Consider the following 24,387-nt stretch of genomic DNA (forward strand, 5'->3'; position numbering starts at 1 on the left):
GTAAGTGTGTGTGTGTGAGAGAGTGTGTGTGTGTGTGTGTGTGCGTGCATTTGAGTGTTACTCAGAATGGAATTAGATCATTGTCGCGCATCACCCTACAGCATTTCCATTCAAAGGAAGGCCTGCCCACAGTGGGACGAATGGGTAAAGAGAGCAGAGGATTCTGCCTGAGAGATCACAAGAGATCTTCAGAGATTGGTTGATGAGCCACTAACAGGAGCCGAACAGATTCTATGAGATCCAGGCGAAGTCCCTCTCGCTCCCGTTCTGCTGCTCCCCCTCCTGTGCCGAGGAGTCACTCTCCTCCTTCTCATTGTCCAGTGTTCCGTGCGCCTCAGTGGTCATCCCTGAGTCCTTCCACTTCCCTCCTTCCTCCTCCCCTTCTCCCAACATCTCTCCGTCCCCTTCCACCATCATCTCCTCCTCCCCTTCTCCATCGCCATCGCACTCCGCCTGGTCATCGTGGAAGCGGTCGCCGGGATACAGCTCCTCCTCCGGAGAGATGTCCCCGCCCACCTCCCCGTTGTGGTCCAGCAAAGCGGCCATGCCCCGACCGGAGCAGTCGGCACAGACTCCGTGGCGACGCGATCCGTGTTTGATTCCCACGCTGGCTGCTGACATGAAGACTCGGCTGCACACTTTACACACGTACTTCTTGTCTTTGCTGTGGACCTGTGCAAACAGAAACACATCATTTTCAAATGTTTAATTTACCCTTTTGGATACGGTGTAATTGACTGACCCCTACAGGAGCCTCTTTAACTGCACTCACCAGTGTGTGTCTCTTCATGTGCTCCCGTCTGGTGAACTTCTTGCCACAGATTTCACAGGGGTAGGGCCTCTCACCAGTATGGGAGCGCATGTGCCTCTTTAGGATGCACTGATGCATAGCAGAGAAGCTGCAGTAGGGGCACTTGAACTTTTTACGGATCACCGTGAAGTCATTCACTGTAAGGACAGACATGGGGAGGGAGGGAGGAAGGGGAGGAAGAAGATGGAGAGGGAAGAGGGGAGGATTGATTAGTGTTGAATGAAGCTCATTTAAATAAACCGAGACGTCACTTTTCAGTTATTACATTTAATTAGCGCCATGGTCTAGAAATGTACCATCAATTCCCATGGCCACCCCAATCCCAGTCAAAGCTACAGTTGCCCTGGCAACAGCTCTTCCTCCATACTAAAGCAATAAAGGCAAAGAGATACTATAAACACATGACACAACAGTCAGTCTGCCTTAGTTGCTCTAGAGGGTCTCTACTATGGACAGCAAAAACAGACAGAAAGACAAACACAGACAATGACGAGAAAATAAAATCATCCACACAAAGGGAGGGAAATAAAATCACACAAAGGGAGGCTACAGCAAAATAAAGAAAACAGAAAAAAGACAAATATTAATACTGTGCCTCAATCTTGTATAGAGGCTGGGTAAGCCAATTATCTAAAGTCTTGATTTAAAAGGTAGTTAAGCCAGGTGAAGGGCGTCCAAGACAACAGATGTGCCTGGTGTGTGTACGTTTGTAGCCAATGACAAAGTTTACAGGGAGAGCTCACAATATACGACCGTGAAAGATCAGGACGGGATTTATGAGGACTGAAACACAACACACACATCTGTACACATCTACTATACATTAAGGAGGGGTCAAACACACAGTTAAGGGTTATAAACTTTAAGTGATACATTATAATTACCTCCATCTGCAAAACGACTTCTGCGCTGATTAAATATTTGACAGCACATCAGCGAAAAACATGCAAGCATACATGAACCGCACAACAGATTTAGGCATTCAGACATTTTTTTTGGTTTGTTTTTTATAGGTTAAAATACAAAAGTAAGGAGAGAAATATTGTTGCGAATGGGTGCATGACACCTGCATAAAAGAGAGAAAACGGCAGCAAGGTTTTCACGTTTTCCATCGTAGTTTAATTTACAGCATAAAATCTACAAGCAGAATCTCATTCTGTGTTTTTTTAAAAAAAAAAGTACAGATTTTTGTACAGTACATGGGTTTCCATGAGAAAATCTAGAGTGAAATATGTTACGATATTTACAGCGACACTTACTTACTCAAACACATAAATACCACACAATGGCTGTACAGTATTTTGTTTCTCCTCAAAGACTGGCTCTGCAGAGTTCCTGATTAGTTCCTGACTTCTCTGAGCCTGCCAGTCTGTTTCAGCTGCTGGCTAGGACAGAAAGTGCAACCTGAAAAATGGGATTTTGTAGCAGAAAGGATTTGGCATTTGGGAGTTCCTATATATATATGTGTGTGTGTATTCTCGATGTGCTGAAGTGAATTTTACAGGTAAACACAGGTAGATGTCTTCCCTTTAGGTATTCACAGTATGGGTGCTCACTATAAACCTCCGTTAATGAGCTGTATCAAGACAATATCTTGTTGCAGGGTAAAGGCCTGCTGTAAACTCAAAAGAAGAAAATTTTGGCAGAAATTGGTGTGAATTTGCATTAGCAACCATTTTCAGGCCAGTCTTCACACTGATTCCAAAATCCTGCATCCCTGCACCCACTTGTCGACATCATCCACCTCCACCCCACTCGGTCCTCACCACCTGCATTATTATTCTCCTGCATCCCCCCCCCATTTTCTACCTCGTGCTCACATCCACACATTATCCGTCCGCAGCCATGACATCACTAAGCTCATCTGGTTTAAAGGGCATCTGGCCCTAGTTCCCCACTTCCTCTTCAGATGAGGGGTCAGGGGTTAAGGGGTCCGGAGCCGTGAAGGGCCAATTACTGTCCAGCTTCAGCCACACTCAGCCACTACAAGACTTACAGATCTGGGACATGGACAGAGAAAGAGAAAATGACACCACCCAACCCCCATCCTCGCTGCTGCTGGTCTATTGTTTTAGCTGGCTTTGTCTCATTCAGCACATCCCCGCCATCTGCACTGATCTCACAACACTGATTGAAGGTGGTCATGTCAGGCTGAAGGAGTGAGGACAAGCGTCTGCGCGTCCAGTGGAGGTGGATCTAGTGTAGAATTCCTTAGTTCTGTTTATCCTCTTTGACTTATAGAGCAAAGAAAATAAATCACAAATAAATTTTATTTTCCATTTAAGTTCTTTTATGGCATTCCTTAATATTTGTTGAGGCGCTCTACCACTGGCAACAGTCACAATCTGATATGGGCATTTATTCCGTTCCCATGCTTGCAATGCTACAAAGTTCCTGCAGGTGGTGTGGTTGTGTGGCCTGTGAGTCCCTGGCAGATATAAACTGCGTCTGAATGTCTTTGTGTCCGTAATGCAGGGGTGGACACAATGATAAAGATCTCTCTGCCTAAAAAGGAGAGAAGAGTTTAGTCAGACTGGTGACTGGCGACAGAGAGCCAGACAAGTGGTTTAGGCCTGAGAGGTGGAAAGACACCCCTGTCTGCCCACCCAGCACCGCAGTGGAAACTAATTTACCTGTTTAGGGGCTGAGTCAGTGCTCACCAAAACTTAGTTTTGGTCCTAAGTCCAAAGTTTGTTTAAACAAATCCATTTTGCATAGAAATTGTGCATTTTTGACACATAAGTTTGTATTATTCATCCTTAAAATAAAAAAAAAGACATAAAATTTAACAAGCTGTAAAAAAAAAAAAAAAAAAAAAGAGGTGTCCCCAGGTATTTATAGTCATGTCAACAGACATTTGATTTAAAAGGAATTCTATCCTTGTCAGTGCAACGCAACGACACCACAGAGCATTTTTGGCATGAATGTAAAACACACGTGAGGATACACTGCTCAGGGATGGGTAGGAATGTGTGTAGCATACAGCCTGCAGATCCACTCAGTTTTCCACATTGATACTGCGACTATGATTGTCAACTTTCATCTGTTGAGTTAGCCGCCACAGGGGGTCAATAACCCCACCCTGAGACATTTCCATCCCAGTGCTGCCTCCCAGCACAGCTCCTGGCACTGGCCCCACCTGGCAGCACACTTTAACATGTGTCGCCAGGTTTTTCTGGGTGCTAAAAGCCTTGGCACAGGCTGGGCAGGTGTGCCCTCTCTCTTTGGAGTGCACGGATGACAGGTGCCTGTGCAGATCTGTGCGGTCTCTGAAGTGTTTCAGACAGTATACACACTGCATCAGCTTCTTCTTGAAGTGGATGGTCTTCTCGTGTCGGTCTGCGTTAGATTTGAGGGTGAAGCTGGCAGGGCACTGGGAGCAGAGGTAGCGCGCCGGCGTAGGCTCGGCCACTGCAGGGCGGTAGAGAGACTGGTGGAAGTGGAGAGGCTGGGACTGAGGGTGGTGATGGGGCTGGGTGGGTCGGTGGTGCGGACCTTGCATGCTCGGCCAGTCCAGGGACAAGGCCATCAGAGACAGGGTGTGGCGGTATTCGTGTTCCCTGAGATGCTCCAGGCTGCTGAACAGCCGTTTGCACAGGGAGCAGGCGAACCCCTGTGAGGGCCAGGCACCGTGCTCTGGCAGGACTCGTTCCCCTGATCCAGCCTCTTCACCCAGCACCAGCGGCCCTTTAGTCCCTCTGCCAGCCATGGATACTGACGCAGGCACAGTCAAGCCACCAGCACAGCTCCCCTCGCCCATCTGATCCCTCTCGACAGGAGACTGGTCACCTTCCAAAGCTGAAACAGCGAGGAGGGCGAAAAGTGAGAGAAAAATCGTGAGGTACAGTACACGCAAAACTCTTAAATTATCGAGACACGACATGCATCAGCTTTTTTAAAAAATCGTACCTGTGCTATATTCTTTCATGTCTTCTTTGTCTTTTGTGCCCTCCTGTAAGCACAAAACATGCCGTTATGTCACTCGCACACATTTATACAGTCTGTATGGAATGTTGTCTGGGCATGCAAGAGGCAGGAAGATGATACAAGCTGTGAAGACAAGCTTTTTGTCCCCCCCCTTTTTTTTATACATGTAAGAAACACAAAGAGAAAAAAAGACATAAAAACAGAAAGTTAAGTAAAAAAAAAAAAAAAAAAAGGAAGTGAAACAAGGTAATAATTATTTGAGATTAGAAAGCAAACATGGAAAAAGTAAACAGTTGACAGTTTCTGGCTGCTACAAGCTGCCTTATGGGACACAAAACGAGCAGTTAGGTTGATCTACAGTATTAATAATATTATCTGCCTGCTACTCATACACTCAACACCCCCTTGAGCGTTAGCGAGGTGCAACAAACACCCGTCCCCACTTCTCTCCTCTCTCCTACACCCCAGCTCACCCTTCCTCCAGCTACTCCACGCTCTTGCCATTCCTTCACCCCCGCCCATTTGCTCAGTCCCTACACTCCTCCTCCTCCTCTTCCTCCTCCTCCTCCTCCTCCTCCCCCTCTCTAAGAACAGAACACCATGCACTGGGCAAACAGATGGCTTGTCCGTAGAGATAGGGAGGCTTGTTGGGAGGCAGGTCCACTGAAATCAAATGCTGCTCCTAAATGTTCACCCGCACACACACCGCCTGGCACAAAAAAAAAAAAAAAAACAACTCCCATCTACACATGCTCATATCGCCACACACACACGCACGCCCACTTCTCGCACTCACACACACACACACACACATGCCGAGCAAGAACAAACAATTTCCTGGGCTGCGAGAGCAAACCTCTCATTGTCTACTAGTATTGATTCTCCTCAGTCTCATCACACTACCTTGGCCGTTATCTGCCATATCTCTAAGCACACGCCGCCGTTGTGACTAGGTGTGTCATCTCTAATGTAACTACTATAAACTACATTACCGCTAATGCCGAGCAAAGACTCCTGGCTCGAAGGTGAATTCAGGTCTAGCTATATTAAAAGATTATCTGAGGCAAGAGTGAAGAGCTGGCAATCTGAAAAGGAAGAGACAGCAAACAAAGCATACAGAAAAGAAAGACAAACAACCGAGAAAAAAAAAAAAAAAAAAAAAGAAAGAAAGAAAACAGACAGCATTTCTTCTCCAGTGTAGCAGGAAATATGCCAGATTCCACAAAGAGAATGAGTTACAGAGAGAGGTTGAGCAATGATGGGCACACGTGTAGAGAAAAAAAAACAAAACAACAAAAAAAAAAACCACTTTTGCAATGATGAGCAATAACCCCATTAACCCCTCACTTCTTCTTGTAATAACCCCCCTCCCACTGGTCACTTTCTACTCTCCGTCACCTCTCAACCTCTCTCGGTGTGTGTATGTGTGTGTGTGTGTGTGTGTGTGTGGAAGCAGGGTGAAGCTGCCCCCTAGATGCTTTTTCTCCACTCACTGTTACAAACTTTTATCTGACAAGAGGAGCGGTACCCAGAGAGCAGCCTCTGCCCTGGAGCTGAGCCAGGCTCTGTGTGCTTACCTCAGGCAAGGTGGAGGGCTCGGGGCCCTCAGGGGCCTCTTCCACTTCCATGTCCAAGCCCTCTGAGCGTAGCAGGGGTGCCCCAGCCCGCAGACCGGGGGCCTCCAGGGGCCGAGGCTCAGAGGGGTGCAGTGGCGTGGGTGGAGTGGGTGGGCAGTATGCTGATGTTGATGATGATGATGATGGCGGGAGTGGTGGTGAAGATGGTGGAAGATGAGGAGGAAGAAGAGGAAGAGGAGGAGGAGGAGAGGAGCCAGCCCCCTGTTTGTTATGAATAGTGGCCCCCGTGGCCCCTGGCCGGAGCGTGCTGCAGTAGTTGTTGGAGCGGAGCCCTGAGGAGCACAGGAAACGAGTCTCACCCACCCACTCACGTACAACTGCAACTCTGCTAGCAGCTGGCCACCAGAACACAACGGGAGAGAGTGGGCAGGGGGGCACACAGAGGCTGCCAGTGCTACACTATCAAACACTATGGAGAGGGGGAGGAAGAAAAACTCTGAAGTTTCACTTTCCACCAGCCAAGGGGAAAGGGTTAGGGCTTCTCTTCTCTCTTTCTCTCTCTTTTTTTCTTTCACTCCTCTGCTCTCCTTCTCCTTCCACCCACATGCGTGCGCAGAGGATGGCAGCGTGTGTGTGTGTGTGTGTGTGTGTGTGCTTTGTGAGAGAGTGTGCATGTGTTGTGTGAGCGAGTAAAATGCATATAAGGAGAGGGCTTGAGGATCCTCTGTAGCGTGGAGGGAGATTGTTTTGGAGAGGAGCCATCTTGCAGCTCAAGTGAAGACTTTTTGTACACGCAGGGTAAAGGACGACTACATCGACCATGTAAGATGTTTACCAGCAACAAGTTAAGGCACGCTGGATAAAGAATTTCAAATTTCTCGCAGACAGCCATTCCATAAGCTTTTCTGCTACATTAATATCACCATTAGCTTCAACCGAGAACGCGTCCTTTTTCTTTCCTTCTTTTAAAAAAAAAAAAACTTTGATTAATAGTGCGTATTAATCAAAGCATAATGTATCGCAGGTTATTCTCGACAGTGTGTATGTGAGTGTGTGCAAGTGTGGGAAGCATTTTGGGGAATGTCTCCAGAGTTATGCAGTGGGTTAGCCATTCATTGCCCTCCTCTGCACAACGGACAGAATCACACAACCATGAGGCTCGACCGTGGACGGATTCCTGGAATGTTAAACTACCGCACCCGACACTCCCCACTCCCACTTACTGAGAACACACACAAATGCTTAACTCCCCATCTCTTCTTCCCCACCCCGGCAGTGACAGGAGAAACAACATTAAGAGCGAGGGAGACGTGAAGACAGAGAGTAAAAGGATGAGCTACAGGTGAGAGGGAGCAGCTCATTAACAAATGGTGTTCTGGCAGGAGACGCTTTCTCAGGAAAGGAGGCTATCACGGGATAACTACGTCGGCTGGGTTGCGCAGTTCTGGTTGGAGCCTCTTTGCAGAAATGGAACATGCAAACTGTACACTTTACAATCTTGTCTCACTGAGTTTAATAGTGCAGTCGTGTCTGGCAAGCTGTAAAAAAAAATACAAATAACAACAGGCTGACTCACTGCACAGTGACAAGAGCAAAAGAAAAAAGAAGACTGATACAATCATGTAGAATAATTGAATTACTTCAATGCAAAATAATCATATAGACGCTAAAATAGAGCCTGTGTGTTTTCTTCCACCTGCCGTCAGAATGACCTCAAGACTTATTAGGTGTTTTTAGCGAACTGTAAGGGGATTGACCAGTTACCAACAGCTAATAAACTCAAACTTTGTAAGTCTATTAGGAGTAAATAGCCAAATCAGACCATGACGCTGTAGCAAATAAGGCTTAATGATGCCTTGTTTGCAATAACCTCTGGACAGGTTTATTCTCCTTTACTGTTTTAAAAAAACTACAACAAATTGGCATTCATGTTTCAGACACTTTACGCTCCTCCTGCAGGTAAGAGACTTTTAGAAAAGTGCCAGCAATCACAAAGTTTATATAAAAAGTTAATTAGGCGGCCTTTAATGGAAAATATTGTATCGCCACCTTTATTTTAATTATTCGTTACGGTTCATGCTTTTACTCACACTTCTAAAAAGAGAGGCAGACGCCACGGCATTGCAATATAGAGTCTACATCTTGAATTTGGAACAAAATTTGTGTCGCAATCATAAATAATCCCAGAAAAAAACCTCTGGAGAGCAGCTATGGAGCCACTGGGAGCTATTGTACAGGGTGAGTCAATTTTCAAAAGTAGATGTGAAGTGATGAGAGCTGGCAGTGGAGAGAAAAGTTCAATAATGTCAGTATGATCCCTATAGTTAATTGGATGTTCTTTACAGCCCGTTTGCGGTGGCAGTGGAGGCAGGTGCGCGGGGATGGTCCGGCAAAATCCATTGTCTGGCATTGACTGTCTGACGTACGGAGGGGTAGTGGGGCCAAATCCCAATGATCTTAATTGGATTTTGGAGGCTGATTGACATACAGACTGGTTTCGCTGTATTTTGGCATTCCTCGTGCAGGGAGGATGCAGTCCGTGACCCATGCAAAAGGATCGCAAAGAGAGGAGCCGTGCATTTGAATCGCGCGTCCTGTCAAAAAGGTGGGATCAGTTTGTCATAAGGCAAAAGGGATGCTCAACTGTAGAACACTGGTTTTCAGTTTAGTCTAGATTTTTGGACATATGAATCATTACAAGAAACATGTTTTATTAAACAGTCAATTATACAGAAAAGACAGAAAAGAGAAAAAGGGAGAGGAGTAGGAGTGGGAGACAGAAGCTCTATGTCAAGGCCTTTTGCTGATATTCAGTGGTCTCTCTTGAATTGGGCCAGGTGACCTTGCTCTACCTCCCCTCCGTCTAGATCAATACTTTCCCAGGATTTTAAACCAACATGCTTTGATGCTCCACAGCCGAAGTAAAAGAGGGGGGAAAAGACAGGAGTGAGACAAATAAGGAGGAACCGCAAGAGCCGGCCAGAAGGGGAGGGAGTGAGGGAGAGTGTGAGGGATGAGTGTTAAGGAGGGGTGAAGGAGAAATAGATGGAGGGAGGGATGGTGTGTGTGGGGGGGGAAGTACAGGAGGAAAAAAAAAAAAAAGGACAGGAAGGATGTTAAGCAGGGGTGAAGGAGAAGCAGGGAGGAGAACAGGAGAAGGGGAAAAAGGGCTGAAAGGAGGGAGGGAGGAGGGAGGAAGGCAGGGAGGGAGGGAGGGAGCGGTGATCTGTCAAACCAGGCAGACTTATCCTCCGCCCAGTAATCTGAGGTACAGTGTTTGTTTATTTTCTGTCCTCATTTAGACACAGGGACAGACCCGGGGTGGGAGGGGAGGCTGTTGGCCATCTCGACAAGCCCATTTCCCCAACCCCTATTGTGTAGGGAATAGAAAATAGGGTTTGGCTAACCAAAAACCTCCATGAGGTTTCTTTGGTGACAACTGAAATACAGATATAGGGCTCATTCAGCGTGTTTTTTTTTCTATGCAGGGTGCAAATGATTAACATTCTCTGAATTCTCCAAATGTCCTATTCATATAGTCAAGGCTGAGTGTGTCTGTAAAGTCTGAGTGTGTATCAAAAAGCCTCCTCTTCTCTTTTCTGAGGCTTGTGAGGCTGTCTATCTGTGCTGTGACAGCATCTGATTCTCCTCTTTAAGCCAACAGAAACATCTCAATCCCACACACTTAACACTTGCACAAAAGGGGTGATGCGATGTGACGTGCGTGTGCGAGTGCGCGCAACGGTGAACGCGTGTTTTGGTCTATTCAGTCTTGGCCCTGTCTTTTATTTTGTAGGTGAGTGGGGCTCAACTCAATAGACATGACTAGGCTTGGAGTTGTACCCTTCCTTTGCCTTTCTTCCACTCACAAAAACTGGCAGAACTCGGGACAAAAGATCCAATTACTCGCCAGTAAAAGCAAAAGAAACAAACACACAAGTTGAACGAACACACACACACACACACACACACACACAAATGTGCCCACGCGGACATGGACTCAAGCAAATATACACTCACACTAGGGCACACACACACGCACACACACTGACAGTTTAACACCCTCACAGAAAGGCAAAAAAAACTGTCTGAACACAGTAAAAAATCTCTTGTTCACATAGACAAATTAAGCACAAATACACACTTATTGCTTATTGATCTGTTATTGATATGGTTAGAAAATGTTTTTTTTTGCACAATAACTGGAGGAAGGGAGCGGAATATTATCAGTGATATTAGGGTTTCTTTTACCACTGATAACCTAAAACATTTCAGACATTTGGAAGGGGGGAAAGGATGGTTGTTGAACGCATACAAATTGAAAAAAAAACACTCCACATACAGGTTGCACAGTCACTCATGATGATAAGAAACACTTAAAGCTCACATTTTTATCAACTTGCTGTAATTGGGTTTATGTCACACGACACCATAATTCTCCAAAATAAACGAATGTGAAGAAAATACTAATGTTAAATACGCCCCCGACAGCACGCAGAGGCTTGTTTTTGTAGTTGAGTAGAACAATTAAGTAAGTAAAAAAAAAAAAAAAAAATACTAATGTTAAATACGCCCCCGACAGCACGCAGAGGCTTGTTTTTGTAGTTGAGTAGAACAATTAAGTAAGTAAAAAAAAAAAAAAAAAAATCTGAACAGTTGCTGCTGTTCTGTCGTGTTATTTTGCTGCTGTGAAATGCAGCCGTAGACCCACTGATACGCACAAAGAAACTGTCACATAAAACCAAACAAATTTTCTCAAGACAGCAAGAGCGATCCCAGCAAAATGTTCTCTCACTGAGTCACTGCTGACTAGTCATCACCGGCGTTGCCACACAAACTGGTTGCACACTGAAGTGGCACCACACACATACACACACACACACACACACACGCATGCATTCAGAGTTATCCAAATACAGTGGCTGATGAGAGAAAATACTGTGCAGCAGAGGACACTCATGCCAAAAGCGGTCAAGCCTGTATGTTTTACGTGTCACAGGTGACCACATAAGCAGGTACTCAAAGATACACTAGAAAATTTGACTTTGTGTATATGTGAGGTGTAAGTTAAACTGAGTTTCGTGGCTGATTGTGTGTGTGCGTAACAATCAGTGTGGGGGAAAAAGCGCTCGCAAATAGTGACTTACAAGACAGGGAGTGTCCTCCTTTGGGCAGGTACTCATACAGCAAGGGGTTATCATCTCCCATCATCTCAGCCCGCAGTGACAGCAGGCTGTTCTTACTCATCAGCGCTGCCTTCAGATTGGCTACGGACGAGATCGTTCCACCCCCGGCTCCTCCGACGCCCTCCTCCGATTCGTTCGTGCCCAGGAAGCCGGGCTCTGTGGTGAGAGCCTCTTCCTGTTTGAGGAAGAAGTCGAGGCGTTCGCCGCGGCTGTCTGAGCTGTTGGGTTCGGTCACGTCTGCCCCTGAGTAGAGATGAAGTAAGACAAGATGGGTGAGGTTCTTGCATCCGTGCACAGCTATCAATACCTGAAAACACACTAATTCATCAAAAGGTATTACATGCAGGCTGGGAAAAGGGTTGGTCAAACTACGAAAACCTTGACCCTGTGCTTGTATAGTTGTCACTTTGTGGGTTCAGAAAGTTTCACCTGATAGAGAACAAATTTTAAAAAAAAAGAAAAAAGACTGAACCTACATATTCCTTTCCTCCAGTTCTTCAAACCTCTCAGCCAAGTCATCGTTTACACCCAGTGTTTTCGGTAGCGACTACCAACACGTCACCGCTCTGATTCATCTCTCTTTCTCTCCTCGACTCTCTAACATACCTCATCATCATCAGTCAACAAAAATACAGGGAGATCATAAAGAGACAGAAAGGCAGACGTGGTGTGTGTGTGTGTGTGTGTGTGTGTGTGCGTGTGCGTGTTACGTCTGCGTGTGTGCGTTTAGCCATCAGAGTGGTTGAAAGCAGAGAGAAGCTGTCAGCAGCAGACATGTCGCTGGAGGTTCCACTGTAGATCTACAAGACTGTCAGACCACACTGCTGACGACAGCTCCGCTCCACACTTAAACAGGCACAAACAAACACACGCACGCACGCAAATATGGACACACAAGCACACTTTCATTGCCTCCTAATTGATATTTAACTGATGACAGGTTGCTTTCGCTAACAAAGACTTAGACAAAAATACACACCAGGCACATCGCTGGCTTAGAGACTTTGAAAGAATGCCTTGTCTACACCTAAAACAAACACACACAGACTTCTGAGCGCTAATGCAGACTTGCGCGTTGCCTGAAGGGGAGTGTGTACATAATTACGTGCGATTGTTCTGGACAGAAACCCTCTGACATCTTAATATACAAGTCTACCGTTCAACAGAGCCCATGCAGAAATCACACTTAAAGCTAATGGGGAAAAAACAAAGTGAAGACAGAAACTGGGGTGACGTAAGGGCGCGGAGAACAGAAATGGGAAAGCAGAGGAAAGAGAAAGAGCAGAAAAAAAATTGGAGCAAGGCAACAGAATAGCCCTATTGTCCATTTTAACTACAGTCAGGTAGTGCTAAGTGTTTCCTCAGTGCAGCCCGGTGCTCGTCTGCTGCAGGGGGAGTCAAGGTGACAGAGACAGTAGTTTGCCTTCACGTCTGGAATACCGATGGGTATACAGCCTTTTCACAGCCTACTGGGTCAATGTTGACCACCCTCTCTCTCTCTCTTTCTCACACACACACAAACACACACACGCTGTCAGTCATTTTTCATGCTCCGTATAGATAAAATGATCACAGATCAGATGGATGGATACACGTTCTGTATGCACGGCTGCACAAGCGCACATATATCTGAAAGGTGTAGAGTGAGATATTGAGGACGGCAGAAGGAGATGGGGCGCGACAGATAAGAGTGACATACATACGAAGTAATCAGCAGCCATCAAACTACTACGAGGCACCAGATATAAAAAGAGGGGATAAAATAGGAGAAGAAAGAAGACAGGCACGGACAGGGTACTAAGAGAAAGAGAGATAAAGGAAGGAAAAAAAAAAAAAAAAAGGCAGGGGAGTGTAAAAGCGGGGGTGTTGAGCTGTGGAGGAAGCACAGTGGAGACACACAAAAAAACACACATGCATGCGTCCACGCACGCCCCCGAACCCACCCGCGCACACACAAACACACACAAAGTTAATTAAGGAGGGGGTGTAGGGGTTGGCGCAAAGGGGCACGAGGTGCAGGAATTCATTAGAGCTCTGCCCCCTCCTTCAGTGGGCAGCCCAGCAGCCACAGGAGTCAATCAATAACATAGATCTGCTGTTGGCCAACAACAATACACACACATGCACAAACACACACACACACACACACGTATATGGAGAAAGGAGAGGCAGACAAATGGAAGGAGAGGAAGGGAAAAAGAGGGAGAGAGAAAAGAGGGTCATCTCTGACCCCCATCTCCCTCCACTCATCTGTTCATTGGATGAGTGAACGACCCCTGACCACTTTTCCCAGCATCCCCTGGACACATGCGTCCACAGATGGAACATGTCCGCCCTCCTCGCAGTTGTACAGTAACAATGCTTCAGTCACACGGCTGCAGATTAAACGGCAGAGTTATGGATTGCCTCACGATGTCCGCGCGGAGATCAGTCAAACTTCTGTCTGGTACACACACCAAATTAATATCAGCGTTCTTACACATTAGCCAACAAACTCCTGCAGACAAACTCCGCTGTGCAACATACAGTATCCTGTTTTCGGAGGATATATCCACATATCCGAGACTAAGCGTGAAATATTAGAAATTAGTATTCAGCTGACCGCAAACAGGCTTTCTCTCCAAATAATCGGAATATACTGCATAATCCTCCTTCACTTATGTAAGCTTTATCGGGCCTGTGTAGATGGTGTGTTACTTAAACCTCATCCTGTTCTGACAGATAAAATCATTTACCACACCAGAAACAGTCGCACCTAATCCCATGCACGCAGCTTATGGATTTCATCATACGTGAGCCTGGTTTGGTTGAGGATTTGTAGACACACATATTGTGGTGTCTTTCAAAGGCAATAGGTTTATCCGGAGTTTTAGAGACACTGTGGTTACATCATTCCTTTGTGCACATATGCTGAGTGTTAACGTAGCGGTTGTCATGAAACAACCTATGAATTTCAATGGCATGGAATATGCCTTTGAACTGCATGGTCAGATACAAAAAAACAATAGCATTTTCCTCATCTTTTTTTTCTCCTCTCTTTCTTCTGCCTTTACAGTGCAGCGGTCTCTGTACAGTGAAGGGAATTTTCATTTTCCCCTTCATAAAAGAGTCCGAATAATTTAGATTTCTGCTTTCTGAAGAGATCCTCCGTTTAATTTGGTTGCCATGGTAGCCAGGCACCCTTGGCTTCAACATTTATGCTAAATAAAACCCCCTTTTAAAAGGAGAGACAAATATGTGGAAATGGTGGTTCTCTTTGTTCATGTGTGTGTTTATGTGTGTGTGTGTGTGTGTGTGTGTGTGTGCGCGCGCGTGCATGTGCGTGTGCGAGTGATGCTGCAAGCTATGTAGGGGCTTGGGTGGGAAAAAGCAAAGGAGGAATAAGACTTGCCTTGGAATAAAAGATGTGTGTGCTGAACTATACTTCAAATGTTTGCGAGGAATACTGCATTTATCATCTATTGAGAGAGTTAAGGCTAATGGATAGAAGATACTGTTTCATGTGCTGTGGTTGGAGGCTGCACTGTATATCTGTGTGTGTGCACGTTTCACGAGGGGAGGCGTGTTATTAGAGAACGCGCTTTGACGCAGTAAAAAGGAGGAGAGCGAAGGCCTGAAAAGGGAGGAAAGGGTCAGCTGACCCAGTTTGACCTCTGATCTTCTGTTCTGATTGTGTGATTGTGTGTGTAGCGAGTCGTGCGAGCGTCTCAACAAATGCCTCCTTCGTCTCTGAGCGAAGCCCACCGCTGCTGTGTGAGGGAGTTTTCATTTTCCAAAAATACAAGTTTTGATGGATAAACGATGGGGAAAAAAAAAAAAAGAAAATATATACATTCATACACATCCGCACACGACCTGGCTGTTGATGGACGCACTCCGTCAACACCTCGAGTCAAATGCGCACTCTCACCACACCTTCGAATCAACAGAGACAGTAGCCAAACACAATGGAGAGAAAAAAGTCCAGGGTGGTTAAGCAACGAGTTACTGAGGCTTGTCGACCACAAGAGAGCTGTCAGAGAAGAAAGTAGGGCTTGTGTGCATGTTTGAGTATGGGAGAGTGCAAACAAAGGAGAAAGACTCTCTCAATGTGTATCTCAGTGTGTATATGTGTGTGTGACAGTGAAAGACACAGAAAGAAGCCTTGCCCCGAGTCAGCCCGGTTAATGGCTCGGCCGGCCTGAGGTTGAAAAGGACAAGGCATTACAAGAGCCGTGTTGTCACAAGATTCCGCCACTTGCCGTGTTGTCGACGCAACATTACAGCGTCATGCTTACCAAAAACAAGAGAGGAAAAACGAAAGTCTCTCCTTCACCTTTTTTTTTTTTTCTCCTCTCATCGCGAGCGGCTCCATAAACTGTATGTGTGATTAGTGCGTGTTTGTCCTCGAGTGGACAAAGAGGGGAGGGAAGGTGGAACTTGCTTCCTCAGCATGCCAGAGTTTGAGAGGGTAAAAAAGTAATTTCAGCCGAGAAGGGGGAGTGAGGCACTAAAACAGCTCAAGAATTCAGAGGCAATTTAAAAAGCAGTGTGGGAGAGGGGAATGAAAAAAATGCTGGGTTAAAAAGGAGGGAGGATGGAAAGTAAAAGAGGTTGTTATTCTCTCTCTCTCTCACTCACTCACTCTCTCTCTCTCTCTCTCTCTCTTGCTGTTGTTTTTAGGGACTAGCCGGGCCACAACCTCCAGGAGAGATAGGGAAGGGTGGGTGGGTGGTGGTGGTGCTGGTGGTGGTGGTGGTGGTGGGGTGTGTGTGGATAGGGAGGGCAAGCATAAATCAAGTAGAGCCTGAAGGCTTTAGAGGAGGGAGGGACAGAGGGAAGAGAGTGGTAAAGGACAGGGAAGAGAGAGAGAGAGATGATGGTGCTGGTAGTGATGGTGGTACTGCTGGGGGCTCAGAGAAAAAGAGAGTGTGGGTGGAGGGGAGGAGAGGAGAGAAGAGAAGAGGAACACAACGATTGCAAGAGTGGTGGGGTGAGAGGTGGACGGTGGGGTGATGGAGTGTGGGTGGGTGGGTGAGTGAAGGGGAAGCGAGGAGAGGTGAGGGGGAGGTTACAGAGGCTGTGGGAGGGAGGGTTGGGTAGGGACGGTGGGGGCGAATCAGCAAGTGTATGAGAGTGCGTCTACAGTAAACCAGCTAAATTTGAAAATGCTTCCTTTTTCTCTGCGCCTTTGCCCGTGTCCACATTAAGACGGCAAACGCAGCACATGTGATGGGGGGAGATGAACATATAGGCAGAGGAGCTATTATATCAGGAGGTGGTATAATGTGATCTCTCTCTATACGGCACTTACAGGTAACAGTTACCTTCTCAGCTGCTCTTCATGAGGAACATTCATAGAGAAGATGTTTCTGTCTTCCAGGTATGATTTGTCCCTCATCTTTTTTTGAAAGGGTGGTCGCACTAGAACATGACAAAATTCATCAGCGCGTCTGTCAAACGGCTGCTAAACACGTGATTCTACTCCTTTGCGGATGCACATGTGGACAGCTGCTGACACTACAGATGTATAGTTGTTACTGTACTGCGTCCTGCTCCAATTGGAGTTCAATGTGTCAAAAACCTGCAATATCACTACGTCCGCTAGTTGCTGGCTCCAAAAAGCCCTGGCTCCCATAGACTTGAATTGGAAAAGAAGTGATCACAGATCACGAATTACCGCATTCCTACAGCTTTTTTCTTATTAGTTTTCATAGTCAAATCCAGAGATCAGGTGTCCAATCTGAAAATAAATCAATACTGAATTTTTAAAAAATCGTCAAAATTTTGCGGGGCAAGGGGCGTGGCTGGCTTGATTGACAGTCGGCAGCGACGATGCAGACGAAGCAAGCAGAAGGCGGTAAATGTGGGCGGGCAGGAGGGCCTGCCTCTCAATCCGTCTGACCAATCGCTGCTCCTATGGCTCCGCCCCCCTCTGACGATTTTTACATCACTGGCTCCAAAAAGATGTCAACCAGGAAGTAGCAAAACCCTGCCTTCATTTTCTCAGTGCAGAAACCAATGGGTGACGTCACGGTCGCTACGTCAATCTTTTATACAGTCTATGATGTGGACACTACGGATACATAGTTGTCATACTGCAGTCTGTTTTAAACATGTTTACATATTCCACAGATGCGCACTACTACTCTTGTAGCATAGTTGCTGCGCACAGACACAAATAATTTTAGGCTAAACATGCAATGACAAAGTTAAATTCACGCAAACCTTAGTCGACTTTTGTAGACTCTTGCAGACATTGATTCCACTGCCAATTCAGGCTTTTTATGTCCACAAGGGTACCCATGACATAACTTTTGTCATCCACCCAAGTTTGCTAGGATCCACGCACTGTGCATGTGCCAGGAATGGTACCTACAACAAAAGCTAGCAATGAGGCGATATTGTGCAAAGACATCATCTACACCTTAATGATTCCTCCTTAGAAGAGCCATAATGATGCTGGACTTTGGGGTTGCTCGACCATGCTTTCCATGGACAGTGCCCACACGCAATAGTAAGTTCTAATTTCTCCAGAAATTCCGTGCTATGTCCGCCCACTGTGCCACATATTAGGAATAATCAGAGACACGGTGCTACAGCCCAATCTGTAACTAGCCGTGGTATCCTGCAAAAAGTGCAAAGCTAGAGTAAGTCTTTCAGAAATATCCTCCCGAACCCCTTGTGTTTTTCTATGTTCAATATGAGGGGCAGTGCAACCGTCAGCGTAGACCGACACACACCTGGTGTAGTATGAATGCAACCAAGTGCGTGTTTGCTTTCAGAGTCCGCATCAGTCATGTGGAAACCATGAATTGGCCTTTACTCTCGGAGCGTCTTTTGAACTCGGCTGTTTACTCCCCCCTGGCGTTTTTTTTTTCCTCAAGATTTACCTCTCTCTTTTTTTTTTTTTTACCCCCTCCATTCTGTCTTCTTTCCCTTTGGTTTGTTGTCCTCGGTGTATTGTAAAGCACTTTGGATCAACTGTGGTGTATAAATAACACTGAATTGAGCAGAGTTGAGGATTGTACACCATTTTATTCAATAAGGAGTGACTGACAAAGTGAAAGGTCTCCAGATGAACATGCTCACCTCAATGAGCCAATACCGTACGTTCACACAGTTTATTCATATGTAGTGTATTTGTACTATGACTCCTGTCTTCAAACCATTTCTCTTTAGTGAAGCAGTTGATATTGTAACAGGGAAGGTTAAATTAAAGTGGCTGTCACAACACAGTTCATGAGCCACAATGGTTTCTTCTGTTTAGTTTTTTCATCTTTCAAAGCGAGAGTCGAGACAGAGGTATGTTTTCAGTGCTGTTAGTCTGTTTGTTTGTGTGACAGCTGGAGTATGCAAAAAAACTACTTTAGATTTAGGTGTGATTCATTTGGAACCAAAAGTGCATTCAAGAAGCGTAGTCCTCTGCCAAGGCCAATGCCCCATCTTGCAATTTTAAAGAAAGTGATTCAAATCTGCACCAAAATGTAATGCGTTCCTTCTTTCCCCATGCTCCACTTCTTCGCCAACTTTCGCGAAATTCGGCTTGGTGGTTTGTTCACAATCCTGCTGACAAACAAACAGACAAATGGCACTGAAAATACTGCATGTTTCCACCTTTGTGGTAGAATGAGGAGATTTGCCTTTTCTTTTTTCCCCCTTTTACTGTAATTTTTAGTATGATCAGACCTTTTGTGCATCAGTGACGTACAAACTACAATGACAAGTATGCAAACCACTGGCATTGTAGATTTGTCAGAGCATAAAGATGGCCAGGAGGACAGCGACAACCAAGTTTTCAGAAATTCCGAATGCAAAGGCTGCTCAAAACGACATTTTCTTGAATCCTCCTGGTGATGCTTGATTGTCATTTATTTTAAATGGCCGAGTTACAGAAGTGTTATCAATGGTATATAATATTTAGAATAATTTGCAGAGAAGGCATTACGGTTCGGCTGGTGAACAGGTAGCTTGGACTGGTCTACGATCAGAATGCTTTTTTTTGCATTCCATCAGTAGTCTGACAAATTAAACAAAAAATATGTAAACGAGAACAACTTAACATGAGTTGCACTAGGTAATGATGGAGAGTGGGAGGCGACAGAACTCAAGCTTAACTTGGCTGTGTCTGTCCCACTCATTAACAGATGCTGACAGTGATCCACAGTTTTGTTAAAGGCAACGAACAAGAGATTTGTTTTGCAGCGTGGACGGAGATCCTGTAAAAAAAAAAAAAAAAAAGCCAAGCGTTCATGCACATTTTCAAAATTAGCCGCCTCGGTGCGGACGTAGTCTCGGTGAGCAAGTGAATGAGTGAAGGAAGGGAGGGAAGGAAGAGCGGGTGAGTGCGTGGGGGATGGAGGATTGCAGGGCTCAAGGTAATCTGGGGAGTTAATGCAGCTTAGAGGGACTGAGAGGAGTGGGAGGGAGGTAGAGAGAGGGAGAGAGGGGGAGTGATGGAAGAGAGAGAGAGAGAGAGGGAGAGAGAATATAAAAATAATAGGGTCAGCAGGGAAAGAGGGAGAGAGTGAGAGAGAGGAATAAATGAAGATGTATCAGAAACAAAAGCAACTGAGGGGGGGAGAGAGAGAGAGAGCAAGAGAGAGAGAGGGAAAAAAAAGGGAGAGGGGAGTGTAAAAGCTGGAGAGAGATAGGAGCGCGGAGGGGGAGAGAGCGAGTCGAGTGAGTGTGTGAGAGATAAAGAGTGGGCTAATGAAAGGTAGGGTGAGGCTGAGCGAGTTGGCGGGTAGGAGGGAAGTCGACAGAGAGAACGAGAGAGAGAGAGAGAGAGCGGGGGAGAGGTCTGCATGGGGAAAGAATGCTGGGTGGGGAAGGAAGGCAGACACGCAGGGCTTTGTGCTAAGAGCAAAGAGAGAGATCGAAAGATTGAGAGAGAGAGAGAGGTTACGTTTTGGCTTTATGCACTGAGGAGGAGGTGGTGGTGGTGGTGGTGGGGGGGGGGGGAGGACCTGGTGAACGAGCCCAAAAGCCACGTCCAGCCCGGTCCGGGGTCGCGTTGGAAGGGTGAGGTGGGACAGAGAGAGAGGTTGAGAGGAGGGATAATGGAAAGTGGAGGAGGAAAAATGACAAAAGGCTCTGGGTGGGGATGCTGTACCGAGCCTGTGGGTTAAACACACTCCTCGTCTGGCGCTGACCAACTGAAAAGCTCAAGGCTAACTGGCTAGCTGGAATTACTCCTTTACTTCTCCGTGGAAATAAAAATGTGAGACGACTTTAACAAGCAAACAAAGTTGGACAATGTGGAAATATTTCCAGCTGCGCGTTCTGGAGCAGATTGTGGAACTATAAATGAGATGAATTACATGTTAAAACACTTGTGTTCAAACAGGTTGAGTGAAACAGACACTGGTGGGGTGAGGAAAAACATTATTAAACCTCCTATTAAACCTGAAAAAAAAAAAAATCTCACATAAATCGTACTTTCAAAATATTCTCTGTATATCCACAAGGAACCGCATGAGGTAAAAATTTCTGCAGCAGCTAAACATGCTGAACATGCCTGACTACAGAGGCCACATCTGTATCTGCCCCCCTGTTTTAGTGAACCACAAATCGCTTTTTTCCCCCTTTGTTTTAATCATGAAATGAATGAAATCATTAATGGATAAATTCTAATCCCTGGATTAATGAAAAATCATTAATTAATCACTTGCGTTGGACTTAAGTGTGCGGTGCCTTCCTGCATATTTGATGCTGTAGCCTTATTGCACCTTAACATTTTTGTCGTGATCGTCTTATCGGCATCCAGAATTTTTTTTTTCCCCAAAATTAGTTTTAGAAAAACAGAATGAGCCTGATGAGTGCATCAGAATTAAAGAAGCTGCGAGGTTTGAGATATTTAGGTTCATTTTGTATTATATGAAATACGTTGCTATTATCATGCTTGGCTGGAACAAGCCACCACGAATGAAAAATTAAAGTTTAACGCTAATAAGATCTATACTTGTTAACACAGAAATGTTTGCAGCCTCAAGAAACATGTCATTGCTCAGAAAAAAACAAGACCTTTCATAACTCCATCGTCCATATATCTTTTCTATCATTTCAGAGTTTTTTTAAAAGGGATAAATTGTGCGGCTGCTCAAGCATTAAGTGGCCGCCTGACAAATGCGCAAAAGCCCAACACATGAAGACGTTCACTGCGGTCATACGCCGCAGTCACAACAGGCGAGCAGAGAGCAGGTGACCGGCACAAAAGGTTTCTCCACAAACAGTCAGTGTCACTGTGCTCCGTCCACACAGGGACACTTCACAAAGTGGGAAGCAGGGGGTGTTACGTGTCCTCTGGAGAGCATTAGCGTGCTGTCGGGCTGCCCAGTGACCAGAGAGGCTATTGCCCCTCTTCCCTCTCTCTGCTCATCTCTCCCATCTCATAACATTAAGACTGTGCCTCTCTGTGCTTGTATCCTTGGCAACCTGCCTCCAACAATGGAGAGAGCTCTGGCCTCAGCATGGGAGGAGTATGGTGCCATGGAGAGGAAAAGCAAGGGCGAGGGAGATAGACGGAGATGGAAAACTGGCAGAGCAGCTGAGCAGGAAAGGGAGAGTGAGGGAATGAGTTTGCAGCGGCGCACGGGTCAAAAATGAGGGAACGGAGCGAAGGGGTTAAACAGAAGACGGAAGTGAGACACACGAGACGTGAATGAGAGCGTTGAACCTGAGTGGAGCTGCGAGCTTAAGTGTTAGTGGATCAGTGGAGATCTGTGTCACTTCTTGAGCTGTTTAAAGTTAGACAGATCTCAAGATCAAGCGGGACAAATCTGAACCTTGACCCTCACACTGCTCCACGATCCTCTCAGCAGCCTAAAGCCTGCGAAGATCCCACCAAAATAGAAGACGGCCTCGTCTGACACGGCTCTAATTTCATAATCAGTTTGGGTGCTGCAGCCAGCATGGACCTAATGAGGAGCAATGATTGTGTATATCTTGTAAAGTTTGTTTTTGTCTTTTCCCACTTGATCCACCACAGGACTCACTAAAACTTGTGTAAACACACTTAAAGTCCGATTAAGAGACGGAGGTTCTGGAGCAATATTTGCCTGCAAAGCCAAAGGGGTTGTTGCTACAGGAGGAGTGGAAAAAATAAAAAATAAAAATAAAAATCACACGGGACAGGAGTAACAATTGCCACAGCAGAATTGCCGCAGCATGCATCCCTCTATGATACAAGTGTAAGAGTTAAGAAGAGTGGAAATCACACTGTGTGGACAGAAGGGAAAACCAGAGCAAGGGACGCCTGCATGGAGGACTGTATTCATCTTCTCTTCCCCCACTGCAGCCGAGCTGAGCCATTGAGATTAATTGCTTATGATCAAATCAGCAGAAGCTGTGCAAATTAAAGAGCGGGCCGCCACCATCACCCCCTCCTCCCTCACCCCTCTTCCCACCCCCCCTCACCTCCACAACATCTCCCAGCCGCCCCCGAGCCAGACCCAGTGGACAGTGTGTGTGACGAGCCGCGGCGCTTATTCGAGGCTACAAACGTGTCATTTCCTCTTTCCCCCCAGAGAGGAGCGTGGAGCGCAGAAAGGGCTCGAAGTGGAGCAAAGGGTCGGTCACATGGACACACACACACACACACACACACACACACACACACACATAGAGAGAGAGAGTCAGGGCCCCTAAGCAGAACCACTGATAGCTCAACCCTGCTTCTCAAAACTGCTCCTCTCTCTTCCCTCTCTGACTCTCTCATTAAGAAGCCATTAGAGAGAAGGGCAGCGTGAGACCACATGACCCCTTTCTAACCTCTGTAACACACCCCTTAAAGGCAGGGAGGAACAGGAGGGGAGGGAGAGAAAGGAGGAAAATATATAAACACAGTGAGACAGCAAAGGCAGGAGGAAGAGGGTGAAAGGACGAGATGGGGAAAAGGAGGGGGAAAGTTGAAAGTGTAAGATCACATTGAAAAAAAATGAGCTGAATTTTCCTTCAATAATATGACCACGCGATGAGTTAATTCTAATGTTTTGGGTGTTTTTCAAGTCAGTGGCAGATCACATCACCAGCGTCATAAAAAAAATGATGTCCTGAACTTGTAATTGCGCCGCAAAAAAAAAACGGGGGGTGACATTATGTCACTGTGGCGGCAGATCTTTTTCACTCGCTCCTGTAAAACATTCTGCGACTTGCTGCCGGATGATCAGACGTGCCGTTCGCCTTGCGCGCTCAGTGGAGGCATTGAGAGGATGAAAACACGGCAGACAGAGGAGGTCTGCATGAGTCAGAGTGGCAGCGAGAGGTAGAGAGGCGTGCGATAAGTATGCAGTGACTTTAGGAGAAGGGGATAATTTGGGAGTGGAGGGGAAGACGGCTGGGCTGCTTCCTTAGTCGGACACAGGAATGTGGAGCGGGCGGATCCCAGTGTGTGTGTGTGTGTGTGTTTCTATGTGTACGTGTGCGTTTGTGCCAGACAGGAATCCCTAACCCCCACAGACTCCGGCTCCACTTATCAAGGCCTAAACAGAGGGGTATGGAGGGGGAGACGTAGGGAGGCTGAGGAGGGGGGGGTCTGTGTGTCCTATCAAATCCACCTCTAACCCCCATCGCTCGCTCTCTCCTCAACACAAACATCTACACACAGACAACACACGCTGAACCTTGAAGTTGGATGTGTTTGAGGCCAGATGAACTATGGGAAGGCCGACCGCCAAACAAAAACCTGCCAGCGTCACAATTACACAATTACAATTACGCATGCACAAACACATTCTCGATCTTCCCTCCGTCTTTATCTCACACTCAAAAGAAACTTCTTCAAGCCTCATACGTAGTTTCTCATTCGCTCTAATTTCATGAGGGCCCCTTAAACTTTTTTTTTTTTCTCACTCAGGTCAGGTGTAGTCTCAACTGGGGAATTAGTGTTAATGAAAAAAAAAAAAAA

The 24,387-nt window shown here is 46.2% G+C and overlaps 2 protein-coding genes across 3 annotated transcripts in view; both read right to left on the reverse strand.

The window, feature by feature from the left end:
• Nucleotides 1–24,387, reverse strand: part of LOC103354463 (zinc finger and BTB domain-containing protein 46) — a 64,598-nt gene continuing 40,211 nt past the window's right edge. For both annotated transcript variants that reach the window (XM_008277844.1, XM_008277843.1), the window contains exons 4-6: nt 11,463–11,744; nt 773–948; nt 1–672 (exon numbers count right to left, since the gene is read on the reverse strand). In XM_008277844.1, the coding sequence (XP_008276066.1) occupies nt 232–672; nt 773–948; nt 11,463–11,744 (899 nt within the window). In that variant the 3' untranslated portion in view covers nt 1–231. The remainder of the gene's footprint in view (nt 673–772; nt 949–11,462; nt 11,745–24,387) is intronic.
• LOC103354462 (PR domain zinc finger protein 16-like) lies at nt 1,908–5,459 on the reverse strand. Its single transcript, XM_008277841.1, has 2 exons — nt 4,721–5,459; nt 1,908–4,609 (listed from the first exon to the last, which is right to left on the reverse strand). The coding sequence occupies exons 1-2, from the start codon at nt 4,737–4,739 to the stop codon at nt 3,810–3,812; spliced, it is 819 nt and encodes a 272-aa protein (XP_008276063.1). The 5' UTR covers nt 4,740–5,459; the 3' UTR covers nt 1,908–3,809.

This window comes from Stegastes partitus, unplaced genomic scaffold (assembly GCF_000690725.1).
Source record: "Stegastes partitus isolate 25-593 unplaced genomic scaffold, Stegastes_partitus-1.0.2 Scaffold108, whole genome shotgun sequence".
Taxonomy (NCBI): Eukaryota; Metazoa; Chordata; class Actinopteri; family Pomacentridae; genus Stegastes; species Stegastes partitus.